Source organism: Drosophila albomicans, chromosome X, assembly GCF_009650485.2.
Source record: "Drosophila albomicans strain 15112-1751.03 chromosome X, ASM965048v2, whole genome shotgun sequence".
In the NCBI taxonomy this organism is placed as follows: domain Eukaryota; kingdom Metazoa; phylum Arthropoda; class Insecta; order Diptera; family Drosophilidae; genus Drosophila; species Drosophila albomicans.
In genome coordinates this window covers 612,750-634,141 of record NC_047627.2, presented here as the reverse complement: position 1 = coordinate 634,141, position 21,392 = coordinate 612,750, and the positions used below count along the sequence as shown (strand labels likewise).

Here is a 21,392-nt window from a genome sequence, read left to right as displayed (position 1 = left end):
TACCAGCTAACGAAAATAAGAATTGCAAAACTCAACAGTTGGCCATTTAGTACTATACGTAAGCAACTCTCATTTCTACTAAAACTTTACATAATTCGAAATAGTTTGATAGCATTTTTGTCTCTTCATACAAAAAGCATTAATTTATTATTAAATTCAAATTAATTCGTTACAGATATATATTATAGATAGTAAAAACTTAAGAAGCGCTTTAAATGTTGGGTACAAACTTCACTCCCAAAATGCATTCAATTGCATATATTATTCGATATTAATTAATTATTCATCCAAAGGAGTTAATTCCAATTGTATAATGAATCCACAAAGTGGTTTTTGTATTTTGTGTTCCGGTATAAGTTGCAGTCCAAGGTGCGTAAAGTAACGACGGATCTGATAAGACAAAGATAAAGATAAAGATAAATTAAGAAACACTCATAGTAGAAGCTTATTGACTACTAACTCACCAGCTCTCGTTCAGTATAAGCGTAGAAGACTGTCAAAGGAGCACGGCGATAGTGCATGACGGTGCACATAAGACGTCGGCTTGATGAAAAAAAGTCCAGACCAAGATTCATCCTTGTTATATCCATGATCTGCAGCGATGGGCTTTTGGCTACAATTTTCCAGAGGCGTGTCTCATTTAAGCAGCTCCAGCGGTCGAGATTCAGTCGCACAAGGTTTCTAAAAGATGTAACCACACCGCATAGATCGGAATATGTGCACCTAACTTTGTCCAGCATCAAACCGCGTATGTTGTCTGTATTGCCTTCAGTACCGCCGTATTTGTCTATACCCATGAGAGCGGTAAGCGGCGTGGTTACATTTCCGTCGGACACACTAATAGTAATGGTCCGCAGCTTGGGCAAGGGCATAAATCCATCGAATGAATGTTTTATAATGTAGATATCAGGTGCAATCAGTTCCTCAATCAACGTGCAATCTCGAAGGTTACAATAATCGTTTGGGTCGCGCCACAAGAACTCTTTTCTAATGATTAGCGTCCGAAACTGCGTCCACTTCGACAACGAGCAGTAGCAAAAATGTTTATCAGGCATCACACAACGCACGCCAGGAAAGATGTTCGTCAATATTTTTTGTGCTTCAACAGTAATACGAGAGTCATCCAATGTGTAGGATAATGTTTGTACTCTTGGTAAAGGGTAATTTTCGCAGATCTTCAAAAATTCCATTGGTGCACTCTTCAGCTTCATTTCCTCCACTTTCACACTGATGCTGGACATAAATATGTTCAACAACGATCGGTTGTTTTTAAGCGTCTCACAATCCTCTGAATAAAGTTCAATGCGAGACTGCTGTTCCCAGGTATAGATCAGATTTTTTCTTAAGCGATTCGAATTGTCATCAATGGCTTCTTCGTATAGTGCCATCTGGTCGGTCAAGTTTAAATTCTTAATTTTTGCCAATTGGCAATTATCGTATAGTGCGTCTTGCAACATTGCGATGTTCAACGTTGTGGTATAAACTTAACTGTAAATCGCCATTAGGCGTCTATTAGGCGACAATGCTACAGTGTGAACATATCTGTACATTTAAAAAACGGGTGCGGTCACATTGCGGGATCTCACAGTGACCGGATCGATAAAAATTCTTGAAAAAGCTCGTTTTATTTTTGCATATTGCAAAAAGCTTGAATTTTGCTTAGCCAATACACAAACCATCTTTGTAATTTTATAAAAGGGGTTCAAGACTAGCTAACAGCTGACTAACAATTTATCAAATTGAAGTGTTAACTATTGTTAATGCAATTATTATTCTTTCAGATGATGGTGATCTTTATTGTTCTATTACTCTTATAGCAACTTTAACAATAATGTTTACAGGTACATGTTGCCTGCTGGGATTGACTTTACGTTAATAATTAGTTTGAGCTAGATAAATGTTGTCAGTTACGTTGCTAGGGTTAAGGAGCAATGTTCCTAAACAAATATAGTTTTTGAGTAATTGCTGTTTCTTATAAGCTAGGTTTAGGTACAATTGAGTCTTATGAAGCTACAGTTTTAGTTTAAGTATTGGACATGAGTAACAGATTTAAATTAGGCGTTAAGGTGGGTTTGACAAGACTTAGTAATATAGAATTAATCTAAATTTAGTGTTACAATTTTATTACTGTTATTCTTCTCTCTTTTTTATTTTTATATTTATGCACATGTTTAATACGCTTACATATTTTATATTTAATAAATAACTTGCAACTCTGCCGCTAACATTTGTCAGTGTAATTAATTCTGTGGAATTGGCGGATGACACTGGAGCCTGTAGTAAATTGTTTGTGTCTGTTTTAATGTGTTATATAGTATTTTTATTTTAAGTTTATTTATTTTTTATTTTTTGAGTTTAGAGAAATAGCCTGTTTTCACTGCAATGGTAGTGGAAAAAAGCTAAAAGATACAATTGCAGTTCTGTGCTATGTAGTTATCGGTAAAAGTGTGCCAAGGTAACTGGTGTTAGTGTTAGTGTACCGAATCATTATGTTTGTTTTATTTATATTGCGTTGCGAGAGATTAAGTGTGGATTTGATGAGATTAATAGAGTGCGAAAAGCTATCGACCAAGTGAGTGTGTGAGCGGCGACTTTTACAAATATATTTATAAAATAATTTGGCGTAGGGTATAATAATTTAACTTAATTGTAGTTGCTCAGGCCACCTCAAGGAATTAACTAATTGCTGGAGTGGAGTTGAGTAGCTAAGGGTTTTGAGTATATTGGCTAATTAATAAAATTATTCGTATAGTTTCATTATATGTTTATTTATTTTATTTGTTTTATGCTTGCGGGGTAATGGAACTGTTAGTAAAGATTTGAATTGGGATTTGAGTGGTAATCGCGAATCGATAACTCGCGCCAAAGGGTATGGCGGTTTATCGATTGATTGATTGTGATTTTTTTAAGTGGTGAAAAGGGGAGAACATTTTTTTTTTAGATTTAATTGGAGTGAAAAGTAATGGCGTGAGATGGAGATTTGAGAATTTTCCACAAATCGATATCGATAGCATAGTCAAGGTAAGGTAGCGGCGGTGTGATATTTGAGAGGAAAAAGCAGGGTTGATTTGTATGAATTATCGTAAATGCAGCCGGGCTGTATGAAGAAAAAAAAAGTTGAGAAAAAGAGAAATAAAAGAAAAATCTTAAAAAAAAAAAAAAAAAAAAAAAAAAAGAAAAATAATTTTAATTTAAATTGCAGAGAAATGTAATGGCGTGGAGTGGATTGTTGTTGCTGTGAGTTACTGGTGTGAAGGTGAGTATGTAAGTAATGATTTGGTAGAATTTATTGAGTGCGAGAATAGGTAGAAATAATGTGTTTGATTGTGTTCTTGCAGGTTGGAAATGTAAATAAAGTGGGCGGAGACGAGATTGTGCGGCAGTGATGGATGCAGGGAGCGGAAATAATTCTTAGCAGAGGGTAAGTAGTAGTGGTGCGGATTAATAATGCTAGTTAAAATTTTAGGTTGAATTTGGTGAATTTTTGTTATACATATATGTATGTATGTATATGTATATTTTTTTATTTTATTTTTTTCAGAGGGCAATTGCTGTGGCTGCAGTGGCAGAGGGCAGAACAAATTTGGCGTGAATGCAGGGAAAATGGCCAATAAGGCAGATGCAGGCAGTGTGAGTGTTGATTTAATTGTATAGAGCGAATTAAAGTTTATACAATGAATATCTGCAGGAGTGGTGAGTGTGGATGGTCAGTTCATTGGAGCTTGTTTGGAAAGCGTCTGTGCCTGAAGGCAGGTAGCAGTGTAAGAGAAAGCAGTGTCGTCAAGTGGATTCAAAATGCGCAATATATTGTTGAAGTAATGGTAAGTTTAGAGTATTGGTGTGTAGGCATTTATGGTGAATGTGTTTGTTTTGATACTTTGAAGTTAACTTCTAATTGGATTTGATTGTATAATATGCATTTATTTTTTATTTACAGGAAGCAATGTGCTGCGGCTCCAGTGGCAGAAAGCGGAGTAGATTCTATACGTGTGCAAGGAAAAAATCAGTGAGAGAGGGGCAGACTGAGAGTGTCGCGTAGTGTATTAGTTTAGTGCTTTATATATAAGTAAATTTTTTTCTTTTGCAGGAGTGGAGTGTGCGAGTGGCCAGTTTCTTGAGGCTTGTTTGTAAGCAATGGATGCGGAAGTGGAAACAACAGTGTCTGGAGGCGAAAGGAGAAAAACAAAAAAAAAACGGAGTGAATTTAAAATTTGGAGCAAGTAAGTATTTGGTATGGAGAAGGCTTCGTGAGATTATCAAGTGAAATTGTGAAGAGTGACGAAATTGGACTGTGATTGGTAGCCAGAAGAGGAGAGGGCAGAGGAGATGACAAGGGCAGACGACAAGTTGCATGCAGGGCAGGAGTGTGTGGCAATTGAATTATGCTTCTGCTCTGCGTATTCTTGTGTTGTGTAGATCCTATTCATTGTCATCCAACATGCTCTCCAGTTGCGATTTAATGTTGTGGAGGCCCTCAGTTAGGGGGCAGTCGTTGATGGATTCAGGTGTTAAGTTCTGTTTATGTGTTTGTGAGGCGTTTAGTACGAAGTGTGTAGAAGTGACGCTTATCTCGGTAGCTGAGATAGTGTGTGTTAGATGAGAGTGAGTGTGCTTTGCTGGTAGTGTTTTATCGTTATTAGGTTCAGTAACGCATTCGTTGGCAAAATGTTTGTGAACTTCGTCTGTGTGAGTGTTAGGCTGAGTTGAGTGGGATGAACACATCCCATTGTGGGGGGCATTTGGGGTCAGCTGTTGTTGTTGAGTCGAGCTTTGTGTGGCTGGAAGGTTAGGTATGATTATTTGCTGGATGGCGAGAGGCTGTCCATGAACGATGTTAAGTGCTGCTTCTAAGGTAAGTTCGCCTCTGCTATATTTTCGTTTGTAATGATTTATTAATATTTCGAACAAACTACTAGGAGGTGCTTTGTTTTCGGTTTTTTGTTTTTCAGAGATGGCTAGCTGCTCTGCTTTCCTCTTTGAGGCTTCATCGTGTTCAAATTGCAGTAGTGATGGAAGAGCAAAACTGTGCGAGAGGTTGAGCTGCACGCTCGGACTAGCATACCGAGGTTGGAGAGGAATGCAACAGGATTGCAATTGTTGTAAATATCTGGGTTTTGTCAGCCGACAGGGTACATACGGATTTGTGAGGAGTAGACGGCAGTACGGATTTGGATGGTGCAAGGTAGACGCGAAGAATCGGTGGCTTGCAGTAAGAAATGTGTCTTCGATTGTACTGAAGTTGTGAGTTTTGAATAATGTGTCGTTTCTCATGTAAATGCCAGCTTTTAGCGATTTTCTAATTAGCCTGTTTTGCAGAGATTGGATTCGTTTGATCTGTACGTCGGATACTAAGGCGCCCCATATTGGTAAGGCATATAGCCATTGAGGGAAAATTAGCTGCTTTATTATAACGACCTTACAGTTTTGGTTTAAGGAGCTTTGAGGGTCTATTAGCCAGGATAGTTTGTTGTAGGCAGATTTCAGTTTGATGGTGAGTTTAGTGACGTGTTGAATTAGTGTTAGTTTGTTATCTAGATTCACACCCAGGTATCTGTGTCCTTTGTTGTTGGATATGTTGTGTTCGTTTATTTTTAGTGTAGTGCACGTTAAGTGAGGGGGAGCTTTGTTAAGGGTATATAGGACGTGTGCTGTCTTGTTGGGGTTAAGACTAACGCACCATTTCTTAGCCCATTTTCCCAATTGGTTGAGGTATGATTGGATACGGCAGGCCGCTATTGCTGGACTGTGTGATGAGCAGAGGATTGCAGTGTCGTCCGCATAAGTAGAGAGCATAGTTTTACTATCGTCATAAGCTGGGTATTTCTTTGGTATAAGTTCTGGAAGAGGCATGTCTGAGGTGAAGATGGTGTAAAGTATGGGGCCCAGTACGCTGCCTTGAGGGACTCCGGCAGCTATAGGGCCGAGTTTAGAGGTGGCATCAATTCCGTTTACGTAGAAAGACCTGTTGGTTAGGTAGCTTTCCATGATCTCGAATAGGTTGAGAGGGAGCAGTTTTTTTAATTTATATAGTAGTCCTTCATGCCATACTCTGTCGAAAGCTTCTTTTATATCGATGTAGACTGCAGAGCAGTAGTGCTTTTGCTCAAAGGCATTTAGTATAAATTGCGTTACACGGGCCAGCTGCTGCTCGGTGCCGTGCTCACGCCTGAAACCAAATTGATGGTTCGGAATCGCGTTTGCAAACAGTTCTACATCAAGCAGGCGTTTAAGAATTATTTTTTCATAGATTTTTGAGAAGCTAGTCAGTAGGCTAATGGGTCTGTAAGAGTTCATGTCGGACGGGCTCTTTCCTGGCTTGAGAATTAGCGTGATAGAGGCAGTTTTCCACTGTGTAGGGAAGTGATTGAGTCTGATGGAGTTATTGAAGATTAGGGCCAAAAAGAGGATTGCTTTTTTTGGAAGGGCTTGGATCAATTTGTTATCTATTTTGTCGGTTCCAGCAGACTTTTTTGGGTTAAGAGAGTTGATGATAGTGACTAGCTCGTCGTAAGTAACTGGTTTGGGGGTCGTTGCAGGGGTGGATGGGAATTGGGTAGTTAGGTTCTGAGTTATTGATCTTCGCTCTGAGTCTGTGATAGTGAGAATAGGCTTGAAGCGATGTATTAAGTGTCTTCTGAATGCTTCTACTTTTTCTTCGTTTGTTTTTGTCCAGGCGGGATGATTTGCATTGTCTTAAAATCGTATAGGCCAATTTGGTTGCGGTTGGCGTTTCATGTTGTTTGTAAGTTTGCATAACTTCTGCATATTATATCTGTCATGAGTGTCGATGGACTCGAATAGTTTATTAATTTGGTTATTTTTTAAGAAGACTAGAGCTTTTTTAAGCTTATTTTGTGCTTGTCTATATTTTTTCTTAGCTTCAATTGTTCGAAAGGTTATAAAGTTGTATTTGCATTCTTTTTTGAGACTGAAGTCGTCTAAGACAAGTCGGCGGTTGTTATGGACGAGAATCTTGGTTTGTGTGTTTTCTTTGGTTGCTTCAGATATTGACTCGTAGATGTTTTTAACCAGTGTATTAATAGAGTCCTCTATGTCTAGATGCGAATTGATCTCAGTGTTTAGTAAAATTTTGTTCTCAAGTATTGTTTTGAACTTATTGACGTTCATGTGTTTAGTGTCAAGTTTGTTTTTAGAAATCTTTTCATAGGGAGTTTGTGCAAGACTTAATTTGATTTGAATTGGTAGGTGGTCCGAGTCAAGATCAGTGTTGCTAAATGTATTAATGGAGCCATCGTCAATGCCTGAGTATATGGCGAAGTCTATGGCAGAGGGGTTTTTGCGGCGATCATAAGGGTAGTGGGTGGCCCCACCGGTAGCCAATATGTTTAGGTTTTTGGAATTGTGAATAGTTTCAGGTAGGGCTCTGCCTCTTTTACAGCTTCTTTGATTGCCCCACCAGGAGTGCTTGGCATTCCAATCGCCACAGAGAATGAAGCTGTAGGATTGCCTTCTGAAGTGGGCGAAAAGTTTGTTAAAGTGGATTGTTGACCAGTTGAATTGTGGAGGGCAGTAGATTGGAGCTATTAATATAGATTGTTGGTTATTTAATTTGTTAGACATGTTATGTATTTGGATCGGGAAGGATTGTATGCAGTCAAGGGAGATAGGTGGCAGGATGTTGTAGCTGATTGATTTGTTAATGAGCATTGCAACACCACCTTTTTTATGGCTGAGGGGGTGCGTGACTAGGTGTGTGTCATAGTTGGTAATTTTTATAGTGTTGATGTCTTTTTTGTGGAGTCTAGTTTCTATTATTAACATGATGTCAATTTTCATTTGGTTTATATATGTTTCTAGTTCTATACTCTTGTTTTTGACTCCACATGAGTTCCAGTATGCTATAGTTAGTTCCTTGAGTGGGTGTGAGCAATGGATTTGTTTTAGTGTGTTGAATTGAGGTGTATTTCTAGGTGTAGTTGGGTATAATTTAGTTGCTAAGTTAGACATGAAGAGTTTCATTGGCGGGGGAGTTAAAGTAGGCAGCTTTGGAAGGACTGCCACATTTATCTTGCGTGTATGACATGGAAGTGTTGTAGAAAGATTTGGAGTGGTTGTCGACTGGGCTGCCGAGTTTTTCACGCATGAGTGTCATAAGGACAGAATAGACAGTCTTAGATAACTTATTTACCTTTTCTTCAAGGACCTTAGAGATCTCAACCGATCTCTGAAGGGCCAGAAGAACTTCACAGTTGGAGGCATTGCTGCTTTGTTGCTGTTGGATCTGCTCATCTGCCTGTTGACGACGATGCTGGTACTGCTGATGCTGCTGTAGTTTAGAAGACTGTTGAGTTTTGTTGGCTGATAGTATTTTCTCATTTCTAATTGTTCTTTTTTGCAGCTGGTGCGACGCTGACTGTTAGTGCCTGTTGAGTCGACCTGGCGCAGGAGGCAGGGGCGCGGTCTCGGGCACAGGGCTGCGGAGAACCTGGCTGTACGATGGCCTGTCGTTGGCTGCTGGGGCCGAAGCAGTATCATGCACAGAGCTTGTTGGCTGCCCCCCTGTGGCTGAAGGCGGAGGCATCAGGTGTCGGCGAGCTGCCTGTTGGTGCTGCTGCATGTGCTGCTGGTGGTTATGGAGATTATCCTTATTGGCATGGTGCATCTGGCGGGAGATGAGTAGTTTACTTCTGGCTTCTTTGAATGATGGGCAGCCTTCATAGCTGCTGATGTGGTTGCCCTTGCAGTTGGCACACTTGGACGCCTCATCCCTTCTTTTCTGGCATGTGGTCGTTGGATGGCAGCCAGCGCACTTCATGCACCAAATGGTCGACGGCAGTAGTTTTTGGTGTGGCCAAAAACTTGGCATCGGTGGCATCGAGCAGGATCGATTGGCTTTGCCTGTCTTTCCACTTTGACCAGCTGGAGTCCCAGAGATTGAAGCTGCAAAATCTTGAGGTGTGAACCATCAGTTTTGGGCTCTATTTCCACTTCAAACAGGTTGTATGGTTTGTTTGTAAAGTTGTTTTTAATGGCCTTGATAAATCTAGTTTTGTAGCCAATTTTAGCGAGCGTAGCGGCGATCCATTCAGTAGGAGTGGTGTGGTGCAAATGCCTGATGACGACGCGCAAGCCTCTGTCTTTCCTCATCTGGTGTGAGTATAGATGTGTTCCAGCTTCATTTAAGGTGTTGAGAATAGTATTATAAGTACTTAGGCAGCTGCTTATGATGCGGACTCCGTTGGATGCGCACCTAATCACATAGCTGCCTATGCCTGGCGTATTTTGCAGTTTTTCCAATAGAGGAACGATGGCATCAACTTTTGGAATGAATAAAGGAGATATTTCTCAAACGTTGCGATCAGACTCCCGTTTATTTTTGTACGGGTGGTCATTGAATCTTTGATGGTGCTGTTGCAAGTTTTGCTGGCTTTCGGTGAGTGATTGGGAGTTTCTTTTGGCTTGCTGTATGGATTTGGCTGCGTCACTTTTGAATGCTGGTGTCTTAATAGATTCAGACAGGCTTATGTGGTCGTCGCTGGAGTCGAGCTCCACACGTTTGCGCTTAGATGGTGTCCATAGATCCTGCAAGGTTGGTGGTGGATCAGATAGCAAGCCGGTGTGGTTTCTGCTGTCTACAATCCAGTCATCGATTAGTGGGGTGACTGCAGTTGGCAGTTTGGGAGCCACTGGTTCAGTCACTTGGATGTTTGCAATTGTGTGTATCAAGCTGCGCTTTGTAGGATTGCTGGCTTTCGTCGGTGTGTGTGCTGATGGTGGCGCGGGATTTGGCTTCGGTTTTTGTATTTGTGGTTTTGTAATGGCTGTCTGGTGATTGTTTTTGCTATTATCTGGCTTGGTGTTGCCAACGGAGCTTCCAACTGGAGCCGCCATGTTAGTAAGTTTTTGTTGCTGCTTTTTTGAGTTGGCTGTCTGCTGGTTGTTTTTGTATGTTGATTGGTTGCTGTTGCTAACGGTGGAGTTGGCTGCTGTAGCCATGTTGGTTGTGTTTTGTTGCTGCTATATCTGTGTATCATCGTCTAGTTGCTGTTGAGTTTTAATGTGTGTGCCTATGATGCCTATGATGCCGGCACTTGTCGTAGTGTTTGTGATGGGTGTCGTTATACACTGAGTTTTGTTTTTCGTTGCTTCTCTCCTTAGGATTGTCTGGTTAGGTGAGATTACTTCCAAGAAGTATTCGTCGTCAGAGCTTGACAAGGACATGTCAGGAGTAGTGTGTATCAACGGTCGAGTGGTGCCTCCGGAGTCGGAGAGAGAAACAACACTTTCGTTAAAAGACATTAACTTCACTTGTGACTTTTAATTTGTACACCTTTTTGTTTTATATTTTATTTTTACTTTTAAGTGGAGTAATTAAATATATAGAACAGAACAAAAAAAAATTTTCTTTTTTCCGAAGTTAATGTCGCGCCAGTCAGAAGCAACTGATGGTGATCTTTATTGTTCTATTACTCTTATAGCAACTTTAACAATTATTTGGCCTTAGGGATAATGTTTACAGGTACATGTTGCCTGCTGGGATTGACTTTACGTTAATAATTAGTTTGAGCTAGATAAATGTTGTCAGTTACGTTGCTAGGGTTAAGGAACAATGTTCCTAAACAAATATAGTTTTAGAGTAATTGCTGTTTCTTATAAGCTAGGTTTAGGTACAATTGAATCTTATGAAGCTACAGTTTTAGTTTAAGTATTGGACATGAGTAACAGATTTAAATTAGGCGTTAAGGTGGGTTTGACAAGACTTAGTAATATAGAATTAATCTAAATTTAGTGTTACAATTTTATTACTGTTATTCTTCTCTCTTTTTTATTTTTATATTTATGCACATGTTTAATACGCTTGCATATTTCATATTTAATAAATAACTTGCAACTCTGCCGCTAACATTTGTCAGTGTAATTAATTCTGTGGAATTGACGGATGATACTGGAGCCTGTAGTATTTTGCTACGAGCTAACGAAAATAAGAATTGCAAAACTCTTTTATGGTCCCTTCTTGATGTGCAGGTGCAGTTGCCCTGTTTTAATGTTGTGCAACTCCTTATAATATAAAATTTAAAGATAAACTTCAGTTTTTCGCTTTACTGAGTTGCTAAAAGCCCCACGGGTACAAACTCCACTCCAAAAATGTATTCAATTGCATATATTATTCGATTGGAACTAATTCTTTCCAAATCCATCGTAACAATATAAATTCAAATTATTTAATTTATCTAAACTTATAACTTCAACATAAATACATAAACGATTCATTTCCATTTCTTATGCAATTCAAATTAATTTCTTTCAATTTAAGTGTAACAATATAAACTCAAATTACATAATTCATACATGTATCAACTTAAAAGTGAACAAACATTTGAAATGTTGTTTACAAACTTCACTGGTTTTAAGTGTTCGAGTTGAGTTTGTTAAGTTTCATCCAAAGGAGTTAATTCCAATTTTATAATGAATCCAAGAACGTTTTTTTGTTTTTTGTGTTCCGGTATAAGTTGCAGTCGAGGATGCGTGAAGTGACGACGAATCTGATAAGACAAAGATAAAGATAAATTAAGAAACACTCATAGTAGAAGCTTATTGACTACTAACTCACCAGCTCTCGTTCAGTATAAGCGTAGAAGACTGTCAAAGGAGCACGGCGATAGTGCATGACGTCGCACTTAAGACGGCTGTTTGATGAAAGAAAGTGGGTAAATAGAAATTTTCGCAGATCTTCAAAAATTCCATTGGTGCACGCTCCAGCTTCATTTCCTCCACTTTCACACTGATGCTGGACATAAGTATGTTCAACAATGATCGGTTGTTTTCAAGCATCTCACAATCCTCTGAATAAAGTTCAATGCTGTGTCCAGGTATAGATCAGATTTTTTCTTATGCGATTCGAATTGTCATCAATGGCTTCTTCGTATAGTGCCATCTGGTCGGTCAAGTTTAAATTCTTAATTTTTGCCAATTGGCAATTATCTGTTAGGCGACAATGCTACAGTGTGGCCATATCTGTACATTTAAAAAACGGGTGCGGTCACATTGCGGGATCTCACAGTGACCGGATCGATGAAAATTTTTGAAATTTATGGTCCCTTCTTGATATGCAGGCGCAGTTGCCTTGTTTAAATGTGGTGCAAACTTGAGTTTTTCGCTTTTCTGAGTTGCTAATAGCCCCAACAGTTGGCCATTTAGTACTATACGTAAGCAACTCTCATTTCTACTAAAACTTTACATAATTCGAAATAGTTTGATAGCATTTTTGTCTCTTCATACAAAACGCATTAATTTATTATTAAATTCAAATTAATTCGTTACAGATATATATATAGTAAAAACTTAAGAAGCGCTTTAAATGTTGGGTACAAACTTCACTCCCAAAATGCATTCAATTGCATATATTATTCGATTGGAATTAATTCTTTCCAATTAACTTTACTTAACTTAATTACTTAATTCATCTATAAACTTAAAACTGAGGAAACATTTGAAACGTAGTTAATTTGTTAAGTTTCAAACAAAGGAGTTAACTCCAATTTTATAATGGGTCCAAGAACGTTTTTTGGTTTTTTGTGCCCCGATATAAGTTGCAGTTGAGGATGCGTGAAGTGACGACGAATCTGATAAGATAAAGATAAATTAAAATTAAGAAACACATAGTATAAGCTTTTCGCCCTTTAACTCACCAGCCCTTCGTTTTTGCCATTATTAGCGTAAATGACTGTTAAATGAGCATTGCGATTGTGCATTGTTTTGTTCATGAGATGTCGGTTCGTTGAAAAAAAGAGTCGTCCAAGATTCATGCTTGTTATATCCAGGATCTCCAGCGATGGTCTTTTGGCTACAATTTCCCAGAGGCTTTTCTCATTTGAGCAGCTCCTGCGGTCGAGACCCAGACGCACAAGGTTTCTTAATGATTTAACCACATCGCACAGATTGGATTCGAAGCACCAAACTCTATCCAGCATCAAGCCGCCAATCTTGTCTTCAGTGACGCCGTATTTGGTTAAAAATTTGAAAATGTAAAGCGGTCTATAGATTGGGTTAGTTGTTTCTTCATATGTGTCGAGCAGGCAAATGGTTATTGTCCGCAGCTTGGGCAAATACATACATCTGTCGAAATAATGGCCAAGAATGTAAAAGTCAGGTGCTACCAATTCCTCAATCAACCTGGACTGTGGAAGGGCACAATGATGGGTTGGGTCGTTAGCTCTGACGAATTTTCTAATGACTAGCTTCCGGAACTGCCTCCATTTTGGCAACAAGCAGTAGCAAAAATGTTTATCAGGCTTCACACAACACACGCCAGGAAAGATGTTCGTCAATATTTTTTGTGCTTGAACAGCAATACGAGAGTCATCCAATGTGTAGGATAATATTTGTACTCTTGGTAAAGAGTAATTTTCGCAGATCTTCAAAAATTCCATTGGTGCACGCTCCAGCTTCATTTGCTCCACTTTCACACTGATGCTGGACATAAATATGTTCAACAACGATCGGTTGTTTTTAAGCGTCTCACAATTCTTTGAACTTAGTTTAATCCGGGATTGTTGCTTCCATGTGGAGATCAGATTTATGTTTATGCTTTTCCAATTGTTTTCACTGGCTTCCGAAAGTGCTAATTGATCGCTCAAGTTTAAATATTTAATTATTGCCAATTGGCAATAATCATTTAGTACGCCCAACATCGTGGTGTATATCAATGTAACTGTAAATCGCCTTGAAGCGCTACAGTGTGGCCATCAACGTATATGTAAAAGGGCATTTCAAAAACGGGTGCGGTCACATTGCGGTATTTAATTTCGAGTCCATGAAAATGTTTAAGATGTTGGTTTTATTATACAAAAATCAGTCTTGTAATTTTCCAATTGGGTTCAAGAATATCTGACAGCTGACTAACAATTTATTAAATCACTACAGTGTTAATCATTGTTGATGAAATTATTATTCTTCCATTCCTGCACTGACTGAATTATTATTTCCTTAATAACCGACAAATCTGACAGACAGGTGGACAGATTAAAAAACCGAAATATTGACGGATCTCAGCAAATATTTCGGTATGTTTATCGATAAAAATGCGATTTTCATGACACTTCAAATTTGTATACTTTAAAATTATTGCAATTAATTCTTGTTGCTAGTTTGCAATTCTAGATAAAAAGGCAATTGACAAAGGAAAAGCTGAAAAAAATTGGTACAACCAGAATTTGCTAGAATTATTCTAGATCTATGCTTCTATAACTCGAGTAAAATGTTTTGTTTTATTTCAGTAACGAAAATTCTAACGAAAATCATGATTCGCAGGTGCAATACAGTAGCTTTGTTTTAATATGGTGCAAACAAAATATAAAATTTGGGTATATTCTCCAGTTTTTCGCTTTACTAGGTTGTTGAAAGCCCCAAATGTATGGTAATTAGTACTATACGTAACGAAAGCAATGCTATTAAAGTAAATTTTGGGGGCATTAACATTTTTTCACGCACTCCTATTTCTAGCTTATTCTACTTATTTAAGATTTCTTTTTGCACATATTTTGTATTATTTAAATATATAAAAAATGGTCACACTGTATTGTAATATATCGAAGAATTGGGACGTTTTCTTAATCGCGATACAAACATTATTAATAAAAATAAATGTCGCAAAAGCTTGATCTCCAACAAATTGAACTATAATAAAAGAATGGCAAAATATTTTTTGAGATTTCAGAGAAAATACAATAAATAATTATTCGAAAGATTTTGTCCATGACGTAAACAACAAAAGCAATTTAAAAAGTTGTGCGCGCCTATTGTGAATCAGTATGAGTGAACAGTATATTTTTTGGGATATTTTTTATTATTATTAGCATTAGCTGTCGAAAGGAAAATCAAATATTCACAATGTAAAACTATTAATTATACAATAAAAAATACTTTACATTAATTCAAGAATTTGACTTCGATAAAAACACAGATATCCAAAAATTTCAAAGACATCGATGCATCGATATGTGCAATCGATGTTTTTGCATCTCTATAGAATGTGAGCTTGCGGTCATGCTGAACTAGCTGGGAGACAAGTAAATGTGAACAGTGAATACTGAGACTTCAACGCTTTCGGTTGGAATACTGCTGGACGGGTAATTATAAAAGCCACGTGTTTCAACCCGCTGATACGGGCAGACCAGGCTGCTTGTTGGCTCACATTGTCAGTTCGGTTCAATTGTCTTTTTCTTTTCTATTCTATTTTGTTTTTTTTTTCTTCTTGTTGGTCTCTGCGATTTGCAAATTGCAACTGACATTGCGCTAATTGATTGCGGTGCGGCGACCCAGCAACAGTGAATAAAGTTAACAGTAACCGCAACGTGCAAAAAATCTGTCAAAAGGAGAACAGCAAACATACTGTTGTTGTGCATATATACGAAAGGGCATCAACAGCAGCAGTTAATAATTAATTGTTGTTACAGTGTCTCATCATTTTTATTTCAATATTTTTTTTGCGCCGTCTCGTATATTTGTTTACTTTGTCCGGCTGACTGCTGTTTTTTGCGGCTCGTGTCGCTGTTTATTGTTGCTCTTGTTGTTGTTTGTTATTGTTGATTTTTGTTGGCCGTTCAATTCGATTAGAGTGAACGAACGCGCAACAGCATGGCAAGCAACAACGCCACAGCAACTGCCACCGTTGATGCCACCAACAAATGCAATGGCTCATTGAACTCGCCGGATCTTCTGGAGCAGCCGGCTCGCAAAATAATCAAACAGCAGCCGCAGCAGGATTATCACCTGGAGCCGGAATTGCAGGACGGTCTCAGCTGCAATGATTTGTTCAAAAATGGCGAAGGCTTAACCTACAAGTAAGTGATCGTTCCGCCCTTCAATACCCCTCTCACACCCCTCACTCAATTCACATGCAACAGGCCATAAAAAAGTGTCGGCGTCTTTCATCTTTCAAAGTAAACAAATAAGTTTCCACGCATAGACGAGAAGCAAGCTTTCAGAAATTATTGCAGCAAAGTTTTGAGGAGAAAAGAAAAGCGGAAAAAGCTAATCTTATTTCTAACATAATTATGACTCCCTTTTATTTTTGAAAAAAGAATATGAATAAAACTGTACTAACGTAAAAAGACAGCGTACTCTTGAAATTCAACAGTCGCGTTATCAGCAGGTGCATCGATTTTATCAGTCAGCTTTCATGTACTATATGAATAAATTAATTGCAGAGAATAATCGAGGCTACTTTATGAAGAAGATCTAAATTAGAGAAAAGGATAGAAGGGTATTATAACTGTGTGTCGGTAGACAGAAGGACTCCCCATAAAGAATATATATTCTTGATCAGCGTCGACAGCCGAGGCGATATAGGCATGTCTGTCCGTATGAATACCCACATCACAGAGACTATAAAGAACAAAGCTATATCAAATTTGTTTTAGATTTTTGGCACGCTACAATCACACGCTCTTTATGATGCCTTAAAATTTTGTTGTGAAAAAAACAACTGATGCAGTTTGGTTTTAGTTGTTATGGTTAAAAATTTGGCATATTTTCTACTCTGGAATATATTTTTTGAGCTCAATAGTATATTGATATACCAAATATAGCCTTCGGTATATTTTTGTATTTTTACGATATAATAATTTGGGTTATTTTAAGAATAATTTCGAACTGTAGAGGGTATCTCACAGTCAAGCACATTTGTTATAAAATCTATACCGTATTAGTATAGTGCTCGTAAATTTTTAGCGAAATTGTTTGTAAATAGAAGCTATAATCCAGACCAGATTTGTTTAGTCAATAGAAATTAAGTACATATGCTATCTATCGAAATATCATTAAAAATTCATGGTTTACACTGGATCATAGCTTTGAAGCGAATGACAATGCTTAAATTCTTAAAAGCAAAAATAAGTGACAATACTTAATTCATTAATTGCTTATATGCAAAAAAGTGGTCAAATTATTTATAGTGAAAGAATTCTTGAAATTTGTGCAGCCAAGTAAAATGAAATTATAAATATGGGGAAGCTGAGCTCGCAATGTTAATCCGATCTGAAATGTAACTTCGCTCCATCATGAATACTCAGCTATTTACGCACATTTCTTCTCACACATTTCATCCGATGTCTGACTATGATTATTTGTTTGTTCACCCTCACCCTCACATAGCGATTTTCTCATATTACCCGGCTTCATCAACTTTGCCGCCGAGGAGGTTGATCTCAGCTCGCCACTAACCAAGGCCATAACATTGCGTGCTCCGCTCGTCAGCTCGCCCATGGACACGGTAACCGAATCCGAGATGGCCATCGCCATGGCGGTAAGTCAGAGATGTGAATAGCATGCGAAACTAGTCGCATAATAATAATAATTATAATAAGGGCACCCACAAAGCAAGGCTGCAATACGCAACGCGATCTTGATTTCGCTTTCAATCATTTCTCTCTCGCTCACGCTCAAGCTTGCACTCGCGCTCAAGCAAAGCATTAATTCTATTCTATGTTATCAGCATGGTACATATTAACATTACCGCTGCATGTTAAGTGAAATCGATATGCTGCGCAGCGCAGCCTTGCAGTTGAATGGTGTCGATAACCGATAACCGATAACGTTGCGGCCAATGCACCGATGCAGTGTGACCATTTTGCATTGTCAATCATTTATGTTCTGTTATCCATTTCGTTTGTTTTCAAGTTATCAGTTTTGCCTTTTTCCATTCAATTTAATTCAATATAATTAGCTTCATTTCCGATTGCATCAGCTTCAAATGCTTACTTCTTTGTTCCGTATAAACATCTACGTACATAGATCTCGGAGAGGGTTCAGCAGATATTGCTGACAACCTTTTGGAGGTTGCTCTGCAGTTATTTATCTAGTTCAACTTGAACTGAACATGCTGTTCAGCTGGGAATATGGGGTATCGTACAGTCGAGTGCACTCGATTGCATTTTGTTTGTTTTCGGTTTTTAGTTAAAAATTCAACTCTTGCGGTCACGCTGCGAGGCACATCGCCTTCGGTCTTCCAGCATATAATATATGTATGCTATACACATCAGTATTGTAGAGTATAGCCTGAACATATATGTATGCATATACATTGAGTATCGGTGTCGCTCCAGTTGTGGTTGTAATTGAACACTCTTATGCGCCTCTATAATCGCAATTGTTTCCTTTCAAAAACAAAAAAAAAAAAAAACAATGCTTGGAAAATGTTTTTTTTTTTCTTTGGCACCCACGCGCAGCTGTGTGGTGGCATTGGGATCATCCACCACAACTGCACGCCGGAGTATCAAGCGTTGGAGGTGCACAAGGTTAAGAAATACAAACATGGCTTTATGCGTGATCCATCGGTGATGTCGCCGACCAATACCGTTGGCGATGTGCTCGAGGCTCGACGCAAAAATGGCTTCACTGGCTATCCCGTCACCGAGAATGGCAAACTGGGCGGCAAGCTGCTGGGCATGGTCACGTCCCGTGACATCGACTTCCGTGAGTATAACCCCGAAATCTTGCTCTCCGAGGTGATGACCAAGGATCTGGTCACCGCCCCCAATGGCATCACCTTGCCCATGGCCAATGCCATACTCGAGAAGAGCAAAAAGGGTAAGCTGCCGATCGTGAATCAGTCCGGCGAGTTGGTTGCTATGATTGCACGCACCGATCTAAAAAAGGCCCGCTCCTATCCGAATGCTTCCAAGGATTCCAATAAGCAACTGTTGGTGGGCGCTGCAATTGGCACACGCAACGAGGATAAGGCGCGTCTCCAGCTGCTGGTGGCGAATGGCGTTGATGTCATCATCTTGGACTCGTCGCAGGGCAATTCCATCTATCAGATCGAGATGGTCAAGTACATCAAGCAGACGTATCCCGATCTCCAAGTCATCGGTGGCAATGGTTAGTAAATAAGCGGAGTGTTTCCTTTTCAGGTATAGATCAGAATGATAGACAAATTATTACAAATATGTTAATCAGATCAAGAACCAAAGTATTTCAATTTGTGTAATCAATGAACCGAACACACCATTTAAATAAGTTATAATCAATTAACATTCATTAAAGTTTGGTAGGTAATTACTAGCATGCAGCATCGAGTGCGATGAACTAAAACAAAACTGATCTCTTCTTATTGCACGACGAAATGTTCCAAAACACGCTAGGTTCGTCCGCGTAGTTAGTTTTCAAACCTCAACTGAGTGCAAGCAGAGGCGAAGAATTACATTCAATGCTAACCTGTTCGTATTGCACGATAAACTGTGACAAAGCTTAGTTTGCGTAGCTACTTTTCAAATCAATGTTTAAACTTTCACTGAATGTAACCAGCGACAAAGAACTGCAACGCAACTTCAATGCTAACCTCTTCTTATTGCATGACGAAGTGTCGTAATCTATGTTCTCTAAATACAGCCTCGTAGCTCTTACCTTTTGAACCACTCAGTTAGGACAAGGATTTTGATAGATTACATCCTTATTTTAATCAATATATTCACATTTTAATCGGAAATTGGAAATTTTGTGACGAACTCCTTTCTAACGCCTTCCCATTTCTCGCAGTTGTGACACGCGCCCAGGCCAAGAACCTCATCGAAGCTGGTGTCGATGGGCTGCGCGTCGGCATGGGATCCGGCTCTATTTGCATCACCCAGGAGGTGATGGCTTGCGGTTGCCCACAGGCGACAGCCGTTTACCAGGTCTCCACGTTTGCCAAACAATTTGGTGTGCCCGTTATTGCCGATGGTGGGATCCAGTCGATTGGACACATTGTCAAGGCATTGGCATTGGGCGCCAGCGCTGTGATGATGGGCTCCCTGCTGGCGGGCACATCGGAGGCACCAGGCGAATACTTCTTTTCGGATGGCGTTCGCTTGAAGAAGTATCGCGGCATGGGTTCCCTCGAGGCCATGGAGCGTGGCGATGGCAAGGGTGCGGCCATGTCGCGTTACTATCACAACGAGATGGACAAAATGAAGGTGGCCCAAGGCGTGAGTGGCAGCATTGCGGACAAGGGTTCCGTGTTGCGCTATCTTCCATACTTGGAGTGCGGTCTGCAGCACAGTTGCCAGGACATTGGCGCCAACTCGGTCAGCATACTTAGGTGAGTGCCAATCGAAGAGTGAAAGAAGTTCAAAGAGCGATAACTGAACTGGAGTGTCTTTTTTTGGCTTGCAGACAAATGATCTACAATGGGCAGCTGCGCTTCATGAAGCGCACCCACTCGGCACAGCTGGAGGGTAACGTGCACGGCCTCTTCAGCTATGAGAAACGTCTCTTCTAACAGTCAAGCAGCGCTGCCACGTCGTCATCCTCGATTGGCGGCGATACGGGGGGCGCGCAGCGACAGCAACAACAGCAGCAACATGCACATGCACATGCAGCCAATGGAGCCCAGCATCAACGGCAGCAGCAGCAGCACCAGGGACAACATCTCGCAATGATGCAGCGTGCTCATCGCGATTACATGGCGCAATCCTCCAACTACATGAGAGACAACATTACAAATGCCAATCGTAAGCGGCCCATCTAATGGGATGTGTCGTGCCACCCCCCTGCCCATCTCCATCCCCCTCTCTGAGAAGAAGAAACCCATTAATTTCCAAGTTTAGTTAGTTGTTTAATCATCTTTGAAATAGCTCGTAAGGCTCTTGTGTCGAATTGTCGAATCTTTCTGCAACTAAAAACAAAAAGGGAGTTCAACTACCTGCGATCCACTACTAGAAGCAGTTCGTACTTACACCCTAAAACTACATATATAAATCTATATATATGTATATATATATATATACAACACAAATTATACACATCCTTTACACACACGTACAACACATATGTATAGAAAGTATGTATACTCTTTATGGCCAAAACATATTAAATATACAATTTGTTCTGAAGAGAAAAACGCTTCTAATTTCTCCTGTGTGGTTCCTCATTCCTCATTCCCGCAATAAATCATAATTGTTAATTATAATTTCATATTTGATTTGATTGTACATAATCATATGTAGGCACATACATAAATAAATTGCATGCGACAAATGGATCCAAAATGATTTATTGTTTGTATTGATTTTAAAAATGTATTTAGTATTTGTTAGTTTTATTGATTTTAAAACGCATCCAACTATTTGTGTTTTATTTATTTATTGAGTGAAAAAGCTGTACAACCGGAAGCGTTCTATAACATCGCAGTTGAAGAAAATGAATTTTAACCTAACCCGATGGAGGTTGTCAATAGGAAATTGAATTAAAAACTAAAAATCTGATGATAACTTGTGATTTGTATCAATATTTATAATATATCGAATTTCGAATTTTGTTGAGCAGATGCAATTTTGCTTAAACAATGCTGCTGAAAGTCTTTTACCAAAAGAAACTAAGAGATTCATTATTATTATCTGTTTTTTTATTATCATAATATTTATAATTTTAATTTTGATTCTTGATTTAGTTGT

General features: G+C 39.1%; 4 protein-coding genes across 7 annotated transcripts; 2 read left to right on the top strand and 2 right to left on the bottom strand.

Moving 5' to 3' along the window:
* Positions 1-279: 279 nt before the first annotated feature.
* On the bottom strand, positions 280-1,464 carry LOC117578217 (uncharacterized). The gene is made up of 2 exons (XM_034263591.2): positions 465-1,464; positions 280-390 (listed from the first exon to the last, which is right to left on the bottom strand). Exons 1-2 carry the CDS (start codon positions 1,455-1,457, stop codon positions 280-282), a joined length of 1,104 nt encoding a protein of 367 aa, XP_034119482.2. The 5' UTR covers positions 1,458-1,464.
* Positions 1,465-4,731: 3,267 nt separating this feature from the next.
* On the top strand, positions 4,732-8,203 carry LOC127565605 (uncharacterized). Of its 2 annotated transcripts, XM_052004919.1 has the most exons (3): positions 4,732-5,241; positions 5,305-5,366; positions 8,162-8,203. In XM_052004919.1, the coding sequence occupies exons 1-3, from the start codon at positions 4,952-4,954 to the stop codon at positions 8,167-8,169; spliced, it is 360 nt and encodes a 119-aa protein (XP_051860879.1). In that variant the 5' UTR covers positions 4,732-4,951; the 3' UTR covers positions 8,170-8,203. The 2 variants fall into 2 exon arrangements, 1 of the variants encoding a protein (XP_051860879.1); XR_007954937.1 differs by lacking the exon at positions 8,162-8,203 and having other exon boundaries at positions 5,317-5,654.
* Positions 8,204-11,359: 3,156 nt separating this feature from the next.
* Positions 11,360-13,771, bottom strand: LOC117578218 (uncharacterized). 3 transcript variants are annotated; one of them, XM_052004916.1, is made up of 3 exons: positions 13,076-13,730; positions 12,651-12,996; positions 12,234-12,584 (listed from the first exon to the last, which is right to left on the bottom strand). In XM_052004916.1, the coding sequence occupies exons 2-3, from the start codon at positions 12,930-12,932 to the stop codon at positions 12,471-12,473; spliced, it is 396 nt and encodes a 131-aa protein (XP_051860876.1). In that variant the 5' UTR covers positions 12,933-12,996; positions 13,076-13,730; the 3' UTR covers positions 12,234-12,470. The 3 variants fall into 3 exon arrangements, with proteins under 3 accessions (XP_051860874.1, XP_051860876.1, XP_034119483.2); XM_052004914.1 differs by lacking the exon at positions 12,234-12,584 and adding an exon at positions 11,360-11,504 and having other exon boundaries at positions 12,651-13,771; XM_034263592.2 differs by having other exon boundaries at positions 12,651-13,734.
* Positions 13,772-14,981: 1,210 nt separating this feature from the next.
* LOC117578216 (inosine-5'-monophosphate dehydrogenase) lies at positions 14,982-20,822 on the top strand. Its single transcript, XM_034263588.2, has 6 exons — positions 14,982-15,089; positions 15,283-15,803; positions 17,116-17,266; positions 18,189-18,840; positions 19,498-20,038; positions 20,113-20,822. The coding sequence occupies exons 2-6, from the start codon at positions 15,598-15,600 to the stop codon at positions 20,216-20,218; spliced, it is 1,656 nt and encodes a 551-aa protein (XP_034119479.1). The 5' UTR covers positions 14,982-15,089; positions 15,283-15,597; the 3' UTR covers positions 20,219-20,822.
* Positions 20,823-21,392: the final 570 nt, after the last annotated feature.